Source organism: Zosterops lateralis, assembly GCF_965231275.1.
Source record: "Zosterops lateralis genome assembly, chromosome: 3".
Taxonomy (NCBI): domain Eukaryota; kingdom Metazoa; phylum Chordata; class Aves; order Passeriformes; family Zosteropidae; genus Zosterops; species Zosterops lateralis.
The window spans coordinates 114,039,440-114,054,655 of NC_139764.1; the positions used below are offsets into that span (position 1 = coordinate 114,039,440).

The 15,216-nt window shown below is 59.4% G+C and overlaps 2 protein-coding genes across 2 annotated transcripts in view; one reads left to right on the forward strand and one right to left on the reverse strand.

Moving 5' to 3' along the window:
* The first annotated feature begins 19 nt into the window (after positions 1-19).
* CGREF1 (cell growth regulator with EF-hand domain 1) lies at positions 20-2,441 on the forward strand. The gene is made up of 6 exons (XM_083857524.1): positions 20-79; positions 436-543; positions 803-874; positions 1,517-1,587; positions 1,671-1,792; positions 1,875-2,441. The coding sequence occupies exons 2-6, from the start codon at positions 455-457 to the stop codon at positions 2,307-2,309; spliced, it is 789 nt and encodes a 262-aa protein (XP_083713650.1). The 5' UTR covers positions 20-79; positions 436-454; the 3' UTR covers positions 2,310-2,441.
* A 106-nt stretch (positions 2,442-2,547) lies between these two features.
* Positions 2,548-15,216, reverse strand: part of KHK (ketohexokinase) — a 205,130-nt gene continuing 192,461 nt past the window's right edge. Inside the window, exons 2-9 of the mRNA XM_083857523.1 lie at positions 6,143-6,323; positions 5,951-6,067; positions 5,741-5,875; positions 4,703-4,775; positions 4,190-4,336; positions 3,029-3,117; positions 2,799-2,956; positions 2,548-2,723 (exon numbers count right to left, since the gene is read on the reverse strand). Of these exons, the coding sequence (XP_083713649.1) occupies positions 2,638-2,723; positions 2,799-2,956; positions 3,029-3,117; positions 4,190-4,336; positions 4,703-4,775; positions 5,741-5,875; positions 5,951-6,067; positions 6,143-6,243 (906 nt within the window). The 5' untranslated portion in view covers positions 6,244-6,323 and the 3' untranslated portion in view covers positions 2,548-2,637. The remainder of the gene's footprint in view (positions 2,724-2,798; positions 2,957-3,028; positions 3,118-4,189; positions 4,337-4,702; positions 4,776-5,740; positions 5,876-5,950; positions 6,068-6,142; positions 6,324-15,216) is intronic.

Here is a 15,216-nt window from a genome sequence, read left to right on the forward strand (position 1 = left end):
CGGGCGGCACGGACACGGGAGCGGGGCCGGGTGAGCGGGCACCGGGGGACACCGGGGGCACCGGACGGGGCTGTGCCGGGTGAGTGTGAACGGGCGGGGGATGCACCGGGTGGGCACCGGGGGGCACCGGCCGGGGCTGTGCCGGGTGAGTGTGAACGGGCGGGGATGCACCGGGTGGGCACCGGGCGGGCACCGGGGGCACCGGACGGGGCTGTGCCGGGTGAGTGTGAACGGGCGGGGATGCTCCGGGTGGGCACCGCCGGCGGGTCCCGGGAGCTCTGCCTGCCCCGCTCAGCCCCTCGCACCCTCCCGGCCGTGCTGGGACCGGGGCAGCTCCCGGAGCCCCCGCTGCTCTCCCGGGGCCGGGTTCCCACCGAGGTGCGGGAAACCCCCGGCAGGGCCAGCCCCGAGCCCGGTGCTCTGGTCCCGCCGCAGCCTGAGCTCATCCGGGGGGATGAGGAGCCCGCCGGTGATGCTGATCCTGATCCTGCTGCTGCTGCTGGGGCCGGCGGCCTGGGCCGCCCCCAGGGCGGGGAACAGCAGGTATGGGGGGCACAGTGAAGGGAAGGGGCAGGTGCGGTGTTTCCGTGGGCACAGGGGCACAGGTGCGGTACAGGATGGCCACGGGAGGGGCAGGTGGCTGTGGGCAAGCACAAAACTCCGAGGCTGCACACTGAGGGATGGAGGGATGGAGGGATGGCACTCGTGGATCTGCAGGAGCCGTGGGTGGGGGGAGCTTTGAGCCGGACTGGGCAGTTCCCCCCCTCCCCGGGGCACTGGTGACCCCCCGTCTCTTGGCCAGGCCTGACCCCCCCACGGCCAAAATCCTGGATCTGTATCCTGACCCACTGAGCCCGGAGCCGCCTGTGCTGCTGTGAGTCCCTGCCCTGGGGAGCCCCAAACACCGGGACCCCCCCATGGCCGTGGCCAGGGCTGGGCATTGGGGCTGGGGGCACAGTGAGGGGTGGGGGGCATGGGCAGTGCCCGGCTGGCCGTGGGGCAGTGCCTGGCTGGCCGTGGGGCAGGATGGGCCATGGGGCAGGGTGGGCCGTGGGGCAGTGCCAGGTGGGCCGTGGGTCAGGGTGGGCCATGGGGCAGAGTGGGCCATGGGGCAGTGCCAGGCTGGCCGTGGGGCAGGGTGGGCCATGGGGCAGAGTGGGCCATGGGGCAGGGTGGGCTATGGGGCAGGATGGGCCGTGGGGCAGGGTGGGCCATGGGGCAGTGCCAGGCTGGCCGTGGGGCAGGGTGGGCCATGGGGCAGGGTGGGCCATGGGGCAGAGTGGGCCGTGGGGCAGTGCCCAGCTGGCCGTGGGGCAGGGTGGGCCGTGGGGCAGGGTGGGCCATGGGGCAGAGTGGGCCGTGGGGCAGTGCCCAGCTGGCCGTGGGGCAGGATGGGCTGTGGGGCAGGGTGGGCCATGGGGCAGTGCCAGGTGGGCCGTGGGTCAGGGTGGGCCGTGGGGCAGGGTGGGCTATGGGGCAGGTGCAGAGCCCCCCACTCCAGCCCTGCTCCCCCCAGGCTGCTGTGGGGTGCAGTGAGGAGCCTGGGGCCGCCACAGCGGGACGTGGAGACCATGACACGGGAGCAGGGTAAGGCCACCGGGGCAGGGATGGGGGGCTGAGGGGCCAGTGGGGCCAGAGACCCCAGCCCCACAGCCCACCCTGCCCCACAGCCCTGCTCTACCTCTTCGTGCTCCACGACCACGACCAGAGCAGGCGCCTGGACGGGCTGGAGCTGCTGCAGTTACTGGGCTCGGTGCTGGCACAGGCTGGGGAGCAGCCACACCCTGACCTGGTGGGTCCCTCTGGGGTGGCTCCTCACACCCCACTGAGCCGCCAGAGGGGCCAGGACCTCCTCTTATTCCCCATCCCCACAGGTGGCTGCACGGGTGGACCAAGCCCTGGCAAGGCAGGACCTGAATGGGGATGGGCTGCTGGACCCCTCTGAGCTGCTGGACCCCCCCAGGATGCTCTTGCCCAGCCAGGACCAAGGACCCCCGGGACAGCCCCCCCTGGACCAGCAGGCAGAGGTTGGGGCTGTGCCTGGGGGGGGCACAGAGGTGCCCAGGCAGGACCTGGGGTTGGGAAACCCAGGACAGGCACCAACTGAGGCAGAAGACCCCCAGACTGGAGCCCCTGAGGATGGAGCCCCCAAGCTGGAATCCCTCAAGGTGGAATCTCCCACTGCCGAGGCCTTGGAGGCAGAAGTTGTCCCTGGGGCTGAAGCCCCCAGTACTGATGAAGAGGAGGAAAAAGCCCCTGAGGCTGAAGGCCCAGAGGAGCAGGCTTGGAGGGACCATGGGGAGGGGTAGGCAGGGGGGGCTGTGGGATGCAGAGCCCTGGCTGCTCCTTGCCCTGCTCAGGGCACAGAGGGGAAGGGGAATGCTCCATGGCCCGGCTGCTGAGGCCGAGGAGAGCCCCAGGGTGTCCTCTAGAGATGCATTGGATGGAGAAATAGAGGCACTGCTGGTGACCTTGGCTGTGGTCAGTGAATCCCAGGGGCAGTGGGACCCCAGCCAGGCCCAGGGGGCACAGCCAGGGGACGCAGGATGCCGTAGTGGGGTTTTATTGGGGGGTTGCTGGGTGGTGCAGTGGAGATGTGGCCGTGCCCGTGGGGTGCAGAGGTCTCCAGGCAGGAGCTCAGACGAGGCCATCGAAGCCCTGGATCCCACATTTCCTGCCCGCGATCCGGCAGCCGAAGGTGAGGGCGTCCTGCAGGGTCCTCCCTGGAGGAGGGGTCCGGGGTGAGCCGTGGCCGTGCCAAACTGAACCACGGCCGTGCCAGGTTTGTTTGTGCCCACCTTCTGCCAGCGCAAAGATGACGGCGGCGTTGAAGGTGTCCCCGGCCCCCAGCGTGTCCACCAGGGTCTCCGGGGGAAAGGCGTCCGAGTGCACCAGCTGCCCATCGGGCCCCAGGGCATCAGCCCCCTCCTCAGCCCAGGCACAGATCAGCGTGGCCCTGGGGGAGTGTCAGCTGGGTCTGGGGCTCACCGTGTGTCCCCCAGGCCCCTCTGAGGCCCCCCAGCCCTACCCTGGCCGGATGCGGCCCCGCAGCCCCTGCACGGCCTCGGCGGCCGAGCGGTACCCGAAGTGCTGGGCCAGGTCCTTGCTGATGAACACCTGTGGGAGAAGGGCGGGGGCGGGGGGCGGCCCCCGGGACCCCCACCCGGCTGGGATTAGACCTGTGCTCTGGTGGCATCCCCAGGCAGCCCTTGACCACACCCCGGCCACACCCTCAGACCCCAAGTGTGGTCCCCAGAGCCGCCTGCTCCCCCAGATCCAAACCCCCTCCCCAGGGCCTGACCCCCCTGACCAGGACTGACCACTCCTGTCCGGGCCACAGATCTGACCACTCCCGTCTGAGCCTCGCCCCTGCCACACCTTTGGCCGCAGCCAGGACAGGCCACCGGGCAGGGGGTGAGGACAGGGGACCGGACAGGGGGTCAGGACAGGCCATCGGACAGGGGGTCAGGACAGGGGACCAGACAGGAGAGCAGGACAAGAGACCAGGACAGTGGGCCAGGACAGGTGATGAGGACAGGGGGTCAGGATAGGGGGTCAGGACAGGGGATGGGACAGGCCATCGGACAGGTGATCAGACAGGGGACCAGGACAGGGGGTCAGGACAGGGGATCAGGACAGAGGGTCAGGACAGGTGATCGGACAGGCCATTGGAATAGGGGATGGGACAGGGGACCAGGACAGGTGCTCGGACATGTGATCAGACAGGCCATCAGACAGGGGATGGGACAGGGGACCAGGACAGGTGATGAGGACAGGTGATCGGACAGCGGGTCAGGACAGGGGATCGGACAGGGGGTGAGGACAGTTGATCGGACAGGCCATCGAACAGGTGATGAGGACAGGGGGTCAGGACAGGGGACCAAGACAGGGGAGCAGGACAAAAGACCAGGACAGGGGGTCAGGATAGAGGGTCAGGACTGGTGATCGGACAGGTTATCGGAGAGGGGGTCAGGACAGGGGCTCAGGACAGGAGATCAGGACAGGGGATCAGAACAGGTGATCGGACAGGTGATCGGACAGGCGGTGGGACAGGGGGGCAGGACAGGATATGAGGACAGGCCATCGGACAGGGGGTGAGGACAGGGGATCAGGACAAAGGACCAGGACAGGTGATCGGACAGGTGATCGGACAGGCGATCCCGCCCCCGGCCCCGGCCCCACTCCGCACCACGTTTCCCCGCCCCATCAGCGGCAGCAGCTCCTCCCGCGGCTTCTCCACCTCCACCGAGACCTGCACCCGCCGCCCCGGCGCCGCCGCCCGGTTGTGCCGCTCCACCCGCTCCAGCATCGCGCTCTGCTCCGCCGCGTTCCGGGCCTGCGGGCACGGGCCCGGCATCACCGGGGGATGCCCCACACCGGGGGATGGCCGGTCCCGGGAGGCCCCTGGGCTCGGGGGATGCCCCACACCGGGGGATGGCCGGTCCCGGGAGGCCCCTGGGCTCGGGGGATGCCCCACACCGGGGGATGGCCGGTCCCGGGGGGCTCCTGGGCCCGGGGGATGCCCCACACCGGGGGATGGCCGGTCCCGGGAGGATACATCCCCAGGGATGCTCCCACACCAGGGGTGTTCCCCCAGACCCAGGGATGCTCTCCTACAGCCCAGAGCTCACCCACAGCCTAAGGGATTTTCCCCAGCGCAGGGATCCCCCAGCCCCTAGAATTCCCCGAGCCTGGGGCTCACCTCGAAGTGGATCCACCTGTACTGGGCCAGGTCCACCCGCTGGAAGTCCTGGGCCGTCACGTCGGGCAGGTTCCTGCGGGCCAGGGGCCAGGTGGGCCAGAGGGGACCCCCCGCCCGGCGCGTGGCCGGGGCGAAGGGCAGCCCCAGGGCCCGTGGGGGCCCCGCGCCACCGGGACAGAGGTCCCGGCCCGGCCGCTGCCCGGGTCAATCATTAACCGCCGCCCGGGCCGGATTGGAGGGGCCGAGCAGCGCTGGCCGGGCTGGGCCGGGGGGGGGGTCAGCCGTGCCCAACAGCCCCTGACCCCTGGGCACGGCGGGGGGGCGGGTTATCCCCGGGGGCCTCTCCCGCAGCCCGGAGCGTTTGGCTGTGCTGAGAAATCACCGCCGGGTGACAGAGACCGCGGGCGGTGACACTGACTGCGGGATTGCGGCCCCGTGTGGCACTTGGGGCTGGGGGCGCACAGGGATGGGTGGGCGGGGGGCACAGGGATGGATGGATGGATGGATGGATGGATGGATGGATGGATGGGTGGGGGGCACAGGGATGGATGGGCTGGGGGAGCACAGGGATGGATGGGGGGCACACAGGGATGGGCGGGGGGCTCAGGGATGGATGAGTGGGGGGCACGGGGATGGGCAGGGGGCGCAGGGATGGATGGGTGGGGGGCGCAGGGATGGATGGGTGGGGACAGGGATGGGTGGGGGCACAGGGATGGGCGGGGGACACACAGGCATGGATGGGTGGGGGGCACGGGGATGGGCAGGGGGCGCAGGGATGGATGGGCAGGGGGCGCAGGGATGGATGGGTGGGGACAGGGATGGGTGGGGGCACAGGGATGGGCACAGGACACAGGGATGGATGGGCGGGGGGCACAGGGATGGGTGGGGGGCACAGGGATGGATGGATGGATGGATGGATGGATGGATGGATGGATGGATGGATGGATGGGGGGCACACAGGGATGGGCTGGGGGCGCACAGGGATGAATGGGGGGCACAGTGATGGGTGGGGGGCTCAGGGATGGCCGCAGCCCTTACGTGTCGTGCAGGACGATGGTGCGGGAGCCGCTGGCCGCATTGACCAGGCAGCAGGCGCAGGGCACGTCCCCCCGGGGCTGCCACGCCACATGGGCCGTGTCCACTCCCCGCCGCTGGAAATCCGCCGCGATGAAGCTTTGGGGGGCACAGGGCGGGGTGAGGGGCGCCCCGGGAGCCGCGGCCGGGGGGAAATCCCCCCACCCCACTCACTCAGCGGCGGGACCCGGGGCCAGCGAGCCCATGAAGGCGCAGGGGGCGCCCAGCAGCGACAGCACCGTGCAGGAGTTGGAGGCGTTCCCGCCCCGCTGCCACCGCTGGGACAGGCACCTGCGGGGACAGGAGGTGGCGGTGGGCCGGGGTCTGGGGGACACCAGGGGAGCCCCCTCCCCGCCCTGCCCGTACCTGGTGTCCGAGTCCTCGGCCGGGAAAGCCTCCACCACGCTGATGATGTCCAGGCACACCAGCCCCACGCACATGATCCGCCGCTTCTCCTCTGCCGCCATCCCGGGGCGCTGCCGAGCGGGACCGGGACCGGGACCGGGAATGGGACAGGACAGTGACAGGACAGGGACAGGGACAGTGACAGGACAGGGACAGGACAGTGATAGAACCACACCGGGCACAGGCACACACTTGGCCCCGCCCCCTCTCGCCTCCGCCAATCAGCGCCCGCCGTCCGGCCGGGCCCCCGGGGGGCGGGGTCATGGTGGGAGGGTTTGGCCACGCCCCCTCTCCCGCCACATTGGCGCGAGCTCATGGCGGGAACGGGACACGCCGACAGGGACATATGGACAGACACAGACACACCGGGACATATGGACACACCGACAGGGACACACAGGGACACACCGGGACACACTGGGGCATACGGACATGACATAGACACACTGACAGGGACACATGGACACACAGGGACACACGGACACATGGACACACAGACACAGGGACACACAGGGACACCTGGACCCACGGACACACAGTCAGGGACACATGGACACACAGGGACACACATGGACACACGGACATGACATGGACACACTGACAGGGACACACGGACACACAGGGAGACATGGACATGGACACAGGGACACATGGACACATGGACGTGGACATCCTGACAGGGACACACAGGGACACACTGGGACACAGGGACACACTAGGACATATGGACACGCTGACAGGGACACACAGGGACACACCGGGACACACGGACATGGACACATGGACACGGACACACAGGGACACACCGGACACACAGACACACGGGCACACAGGGACACACGGACAGGGACACATGGACACACCAGGACACACTGGCACACAGACATGACATGGACACACAGGGATACATGGACGCACAGGGACATCATTATCATCAGGATAAAAATCAGATTGTTGTTAAATATTCCCCAGCTGGACACACAGGGACACACAGGGACACACAGGGACACATGGACATGGACATAGGGACACATGGACAACGGACATGGACACAGGTACAGATGGACACATGAACACAGGGACACACGGACATGACATGGACACATGGACATGGACATGGGTACAGACACATGCTGCTCCCTCATGACACACGGCCAGGGACACACGGACAGGACACACAGACAGGACACACGGACATGGACACACAGACATGGACACACGGACATGGACACACAGACAGGGACACACAGACATGGACACACGGACATGGACACACAGACAGGGACACACAGACATGGACACACAGACAGGACACACAGACATGGACACACAGCCAGGGACACACAGACATGGACACACAGACAGGACACACAGACAGGACACACAGACATGGACACACAGCCAGGGACACACAGACATGGACACACAGACAGGACACACAGACAGGACACACAGACATGGACACACGGACAGGGACACACAGACAGGGACACACAGCCAGGGACACACAGACATGGACACACAGACAGGGACACACAGACAGGACACACGGACATGGACACACAGACATGGACACACAGACATGGACACACAGACATGGACACACAGACAGGACACACGGACAGGGACACACAGACAGGGACACACGGACAGGGACACACAGACAGGACACACAGCCAGGGACACACAGACATGGACACACAGACAGGGACACACAGACAGGACACACGGACATGGACACACAGACATGGACACACGGACAGGACACACAGACATGGACACACGGACATGGACACACAGACATGGACACACGGACATGGACACACAGACAGGACACACGGACATGGACACACAGACATGGACACACAGACAGGACACACAGACATGGGCACACAGACATGGGCACACAGACAGGGACACACAGACAGGGACACACAGACAGGGACACACAGACAGGACACACAGACATGGACACACGGACATGGACACACAGACATGTTAATTTGTTTTTTAATTAATGAACCACAAATAAATTATTTTAAGGGCTGAGCTGCCTGAGGCTGCAGTGGGAAACCTGGGGCTGAGCCAGTGAGAAGAGCTGATCTGAGCAGGGAAGGATGAGCAGTGCAGCTCCAGGGGGGTTTGGTCCCAGCTCAGGTGGGGTTTGGTCCCAGCTCAGGTGGGGTTTGGTCCCAGCTCCAGGGGTTTGGTCCCAGCTCAGGTGGGGTTTGGTCCCAGCTCAGGTGGGGTTTGGTCCCAGCTCCAGGGGTTTGGTCCCAGCTCAGGGGGGTTTGGTCCCAGCTCAGGGGGGGTTTGGTCCCAGCTCAGGGGGGGTTTGGTCCCAGCTCCAGGGGTTTGGTCCCAGCTCAGGTGGGGTTTGGTCCCAGCTCAGGGGGGGTTTGGTCCCAGCTCCAGGGGTTTGGTCCCAGCTCGGGTGGGGTTTGGTCCCAGCTCAGGGGGGTTTGGTCCCAGCTCAGGGGGGTTTGGTCCCAGCTCCAGGGGTTTGGTCCCAGCTCGGGTGGGGTTTGGTCCCAGCTCAGGGGGGTTTGGTCCCAGCTCAGGGGGGGTTTGGTCCCAGCTCAGGTGGGGTTTGGTCCCAGCTCAGGGGGGTTTGGTCCCAGCTCAGGGGGGTTTGGTCCCAGCTCAGGTGGGGTTTGGTCCCAGCTCAGGGGGGGTTTGGTCCCAGCTCAGGGGGGTTTGGGCCCAGCTCAGGTGGGGCAGGCGTGGGAGCAGAAAAGTTTCCTGGACACTTTGGTGACCCAGGTGTGACCCTGGACCATCCCCTTCAGACCCCAAACAGACCTGCCAGCGCTGCCTGAGCTCACCTGGATATTTGGAGCAAAGAGGGGCCAAAAGTGCCAAAAGAGAGGCCAAAACAAGAGTGGCCAAAAGGGGCCCAAAGAGCGTTCAAATCCCTGGAGCAGATTCAATTCAGTGACCAGGATCTGTGACCAAATTGCTCCAAACCTCTCACAGTCTGTCTGAGGGTACAGCCCGAGAAATTCTTGCCTTTTGAGTGGGAATCCATGGCCTGAGCAGCCTCAGGGGAAATTTGGGGTCTCATCGAGGTGTGCAGGGCACTGAGGGCACCCCTGAAGGGGCACAGGAGGGTTTGGAGCCTCACCAGGTGTGGAGGCACCTGGACTCCCTCGTAAGGTGCACCAGGGGCTGGAGTTAAAGGTTTTGTTGCCGTTTTACTATTTTTAGTACATCCAACACATCAAAGGGGACACTCCCGGCCAGAGTTGTGACATCCAACACAGCCAGGGGACACTCCTGGCCAAAGTTGTGCAATTTGGATCACTGGGGATGATTTGAGGCTTCACCGACCTGGGAGAGAGAGAGAGAGAGAGAGAGAGAGAAGGTGGATGGCAGAGTTGCTGAAGCATTTTTAGAGGGTTAAAAGAGAAATGGTGTAAAATCCTGGGCTGTGTCACATCCTGGGCTGCAGACAGTGTTTAATGGCTGGTAATTCCTTTGAGGCAATTTAAGATTTTTTTTTTCACAGCCACTAAAATTGCCTTGAGGCAATTTAAGATTTTTTTTTTTTTTTCCACAGACACCGTGTCTGGAGCAGGAACACACACAGAGAAACAGGTGATCACTCTGTGTTGCTGTTTTGTGCACTTGGGATCTCCTCAAATAGAGGAATTTCAGGAGATCTGCACCCAGAGGGAGATGGAGAGACCCCAACCTGTGCTGTTTGTACCTGTCTGAACGGCTTGTTGAGGTGTAAAGTTGAAATCCTGTGCCAGGAGCAGGTTGTCCAGAGGGGCAAATGGCAGCTGAAATACTCCTTTATTTTTGTATCTGTGTGATATTCCTCTGCAGTGCTGCTTGTAATGCTGGTTATTCTCTGTGTGTTTCTAAAAGTACATTTTCCTACATGTAAATTTCTATTGGGTGAGAGGATAGCAAATGTGCACATAACATTTGAAGACTTTTTTGTTTTCAGAGTGAGGAGAACCTGTGCCTGTTCTTGAGGACTTGCTGCGTTCTGTCCATATGTGAAGGCATTGGCAGCAAACAGGAAACTGTTTGAATTTTAAAATTAATGTTATTTACATTAACTTGGGGGAAACTGTTTGATTTCCTTCCAGGAGGATGATCCCCAGAGTCCTCCCTGAGCAGGAAAGGGGCTCTGGTGCCTTGTCTGGCCCCTCCTTTGTGTGGAGGAGGGAAGGAAGTCCTGTGATACTTCAAAAAAAAAAAAAAAAAAAAAAAAAAAAAAAAAAAAAAAAAAAAAAAAAAAAAGAAGAAGAAAACTAAACGAGAAAATGCTCTTGAAGTTCTGCTGTAGGTTTCTGGTGGTTGAACATACAACCCCTTGACCCTGCAGAGAATTTTGGCTCTTGGTTGGCTGGTACAAAACGTACCAAGGTACAAAATCCCTGTGCCAGTTTTGGCTCCTGTTTATTTATCCTCAGCAAAACGGGGCTGGATGTGTTTCCCTGTGAACGGGGAACAGCTGCATCTCCATCCAAACCTCAGCTGGGGCAAAAGGGAAACATTTGGGGTTTGTTTGGGGAAGGGGCAATGAGTGACAGACCCAGAGAGAACACAGCTCAGCTCCCAGGGCCCGTCACAAAAAGCACATATGAGGTGTGGGATTGTGCTGGATGTGGGTTCCTGGGCTGGAAAAACTGACTGAGCCTCTGACTGAGAGACTGAGAGACAAAATCACTGGTGGGGAGGTGACACAGGGATGAGGAGCCAGGAGGGGGGTCACAGCTGCCTCCAGGTGCAGCAGCAGCAGCCCAAGCTCCAGTGCCACCAAACAGGCACAAGGGAAGGGAAGGGAAGGAGGGAGGGAGGCAGGAAGAAAAGAAAAGAAAAGAAAAGAAAAGAAAAGAAAAGAAAAGAAAAGAAAAGAAAAGAAAAGAAAAGAAAAGAAAAAGAAAAGAAAAGAAAAGAAAAGAAAAGAAAAGAAAAGAAAAGAAAAGAAAAGAAAAGAAAAGAAAGAAGGAAGGAAGGAAGGAAGGAAGGAAGGAGGAAAGAAAGAAAGAAGGAAAGAAGGAAAGAAGGAAAGAAAGAAAGAAAGAAAGAAAGAAAGAAGGAAAGAAAGAAAGAAAGAAAGAAAGAAAGAAAGAAAGAAAGAAAGGAAGGAAAAGAAAGGGAAAGGAAGGGAAAGGGAAAGGGAAGGGAAAGGGAAAGGGAAAGGGAAAGGGAAAGGGAAAGGGAAAGGGAAAGGGAAAGGGAAAGGGAAAGGGAAAGGGAAAGGGAAAGGGAAAGGGAAAGGGAAAGGGAAGGAAAGGGAAAGGAAAGGGAAGGAAAGGGAAGGAAAGGGAAAGGAAAGGGAAAGGAAAGGAAAGGAAAGGAAAGGAAAGGAAAGGAAAGGAAAGGAAAGGAAAGGAAAGGAAAGGAAAGGAAAGGAAAGGAAAGGAAAGGAAAGGCAAAGGAAAGGAAAGGAAAGAAAGGAAAGGAAAGGAAAGGAAAGGAAAGGAAAGGAAAGGAAGGAAAGGAAAGGAAAGGAAAGGAAAGGAAAGGAAAACCCCCCAGGCTGGTGTAGCTGCTGTTCCCTCACCCAGCCCAGCCCCATCCTGCATTCCAGGGATCCCAGGGGTGCTCTGGGGCCCGGGCCCAGCAGGGACCCTCCCAGCATGGACCAGGCTCATGGAGCACAACTGGGGGTTTGACATGTGCAGAGCAGCTGGGAAGAGGAAAATGACTCAACATCAGCCCGGATTCTCGGGCTGCTCTTTGCAGGGGTGACACAGAACAGGGATGTTCAGGATTGTCACATCCAGGGGGACAATGTGCTGTGGGGACTCAGAGCAAAGGCCAGACCTGGCAGTCCCTGTGTAGGAGAGGGATGGCTCAGCAGGAGGAGAAGAGAGATGGGGGGAAGAGTTGCAGAAACCCTCCAAATAATATCAGTACTTTCCCTAAAGTCCATTAAAAAAAATAGAAATTTAGAGTCTGATCTCTAAAATCCTAGTGCAAATCCGGCAAAAAAAACCCCACAAAAACAAAAACAAAACAAAACAAAACAAAACAAAAACACAAAAAAACCCCAAAACAAAACAACAACAACAAAACCCCCCCAAAAAACCCCACAAAAACAAAAAAACAAAACAAAACAAAAAAACCCACCAAAAAAAAAAAATCAAAAAACAAAACAACAACAAAAAAACCACACACAAAAAACCCCCCAAAATCCCACAAAAACAAAAAAACAAAAACAAAAACAAAAACAAACAAACAAAAAACAACCAAACCAAACAAAAAACAAACCAAACCAAACCAAACAAAAAAAAGAAAAAAAGAAAAAGAAAAAGAAAAAGAAAAAAAAAAAAAAAAAAAAAAAAAAAAAAAAAAAAAAAAAGGAAAAAAAATCTCAAAGGGCTGCCCAGCTTGCCAGCAGTTCTCAATTTTCAGACTGAGCTCGGGGCTGCTCCCCTTTCCAGCAGGATGCTCTGCTGCTCTGCTCAATGAGCTGCTAAACCGACCTGGGGGTGTGTGTGACGGGCAGTCACATCTCCTCACCCTGGGAAAGGCCAGCCCAGTCTCAGGTGGTCGGTTCTCCCAACATCTCCCTTCCTGCAGTGTCTGTGTGGAGTTTTCAGCCTTGAGGAGCAGACAACCTCCAAGGACACTCCTCGGGTGTTGGAGAGAAAAGAGCCCTGCCCACCTGGTGGGGTGAGTTACATCAAACTCTGCCTAACAATTGTTTCTTTTTCCTTGCTTTAGTGTAAATCGCTTTAATGTAATTGTAATTTAATGTAATTGCTTTGAGATAGTGCACTACACTACACTACACGCCACTGAGCAGTTTTGGCTTTCGTACTCGTGTAGTAAACAATTCTAAATAAGATCTTTCATCCAATCGTTTGTCATCATAAATAATTTTATTGTTTTACACAACAGTAGCTGCTTTGCAGTCTTTAATCCTGTGGGACAGAGTTACTCAAACTGCTGAGGATCTGAGGCCAAGGCTGGATCCAGCCCTGCCAGGGCTCCTCTCTGAGCAGGGCTTTGGGAATTCTGGGCTCCTCTCTGCCCCCTGTGACTCAACAAAGGGGCTTCTCTGATAAACTGGAGCTCCCACTCCCCCCTGAGCCCCTGGGAGGTCCCACCTGGGCTGGGAACAGGAGTGAGGGGGGCAGAGCCTTCCCCACAGGAGGGGCAGGAAAAGCTGCACCCAGGGATGGGCTGCAGGGCCAGAGGAACGGGACAGGGGTGTCCTTTTACAGGGGCTGTGAGTGATGAGCTGTGCAAGTCCCCGGGGACAGGAAGGCTCTTCAGGAAACATCTCGGCTATGCCAGGAACTCGGGTCCAGCTGGGAGCAGCCTGGTGGACGGAGGCTGCAAGTAGGGAATTGTCAAGTCGTTGATATTAAATGACTTTTGATGACTCGACAATCATTTCTGCCCTATCGCAATCCTGTGGCTTTAATTCTGTTCTGTTTGGTGCTTGCAATGATGCTGTGGAGACACAGGAATTCCTGTGCTCAGGCTGGGAGGGGGCAGGAGCCCAGGGGTTCCTCTGTTCTGGGTCCCCTCTCAGAGGCACCAGCTCAAGCCTTTATTTTGTTATTAATTATTGCACCAAGATTAAATGAATTTAAAGACTGAGTGTCTGTGATGGGAAACCTGGGGCTGAGCTGGGGAGGGGAGCTGCTCGGGCTGAGGGAAGGGGGAGGATGCAGCTGCAGCTCGGGTGGTGCAGGTGTGGCTGCCAGAGTGGCTCCAGAATGCTCAGACAGGGAAGTTTCCTTGACATGGACACACAGACAGACGGACAGATGGACACACACACGGACATCTGGACACGCACACACGGGATGGGTCAGTTCAGGTACAACCTGCTCTAGTGGAAGGGGGTGGAATGAGAAGAGCTTTAAGCTCCTTTCCAGCCTGAATCATCCTGCCATTCCATGAAATCCCCGGGGGTTTCTTTGTCCAGGTCCCTCTTTAGAGGCACGAGATGCTGTGATTGATCTGTGCCAATAAATCCCATGGACGTGAGAGCCCAGGGCCAAAGCTTCCTTCAATGACAGGAATCCCTGTGCAGCTGCCCAGCATGGCTCGTTTGATAATTGGAATTTAGAGGAGGAAAAGGGCTGTTCCCTCCCTTGGATCTGTGGCCGTGTCAGTGTTTGGGGTGTTTTCTCTGCAGGTGCCATCACGGGGCCTCTGCCCTGCAGGAGTCTCCAGATGTCCTGGAATGAAATGCCCAACTCCAACACTGACCCCATGGCTCCCCACAGTCCCCAGACCCGAGTTAAGGTCAAAGGGAATTTAGTTCTTGATGTCAGGGGATGCTGATCCCCGGGCTGGGGGTGGCTGGTCCCCAGGTGTGTCTGGCAATAACCTGTCTGATATTCCAGCTGGGGGTTTTAGCTTCACTCGGTCCCTCCATCCCAATTCTCCTCCAGGAATGACAGTGCCAGGAGTTAATGATGCCGAGGTGGGACATCCCTGCACGCCTGGGCTCCCTCCCATCCTCTGGCACAGGGATTATTTATCAGGGATATTTATCAGGGATATTTATCAGGATTAATTATCAGGATTAATTATCAGGGATCACTGGGACCCCTCTCACTGCCCAGGTTGGCTGCAGGTCCAGGGCAGCTGCTGATCTTCCCCTCCTCAGCGGGTTCATTGTCCATCTCACTTTCTGGAATGCATTGATGGATAATGAAGGTTAATGGATGATGGATAAAGGATAATGGATAATCTTCCTCAGCTGCCTCAGCCCCGTCCTACTCTGCCAAAGGGAGTTTGCAGCACCCCACAGCTCTGCTCTGCCCAGACCCCGGGGGGATTAACCCTCCAGCAACCAGGAAAGTGATCCAGCTTAGAGCAGTCCCATGGGACTGGAAGGGCACAGAGTCCAGAGCCCCAGGAGGGGCTGAGGGAGCTGGGGAAGGGTCTGGAGCCCCAGGAGGGGCTGAGGGAGCTGGGAAGGGAATGGAGCCCCAGGAGGGGCTGAGGGAGCTGGGGAAGGGAATGGAGCCCCAGGAGGGGCTGAGGGAGCTGGGGAAGGGTCTGGAGCCCCAGGAGGGGCTGAGGGAGCTGGGAAGGGGCTGAGC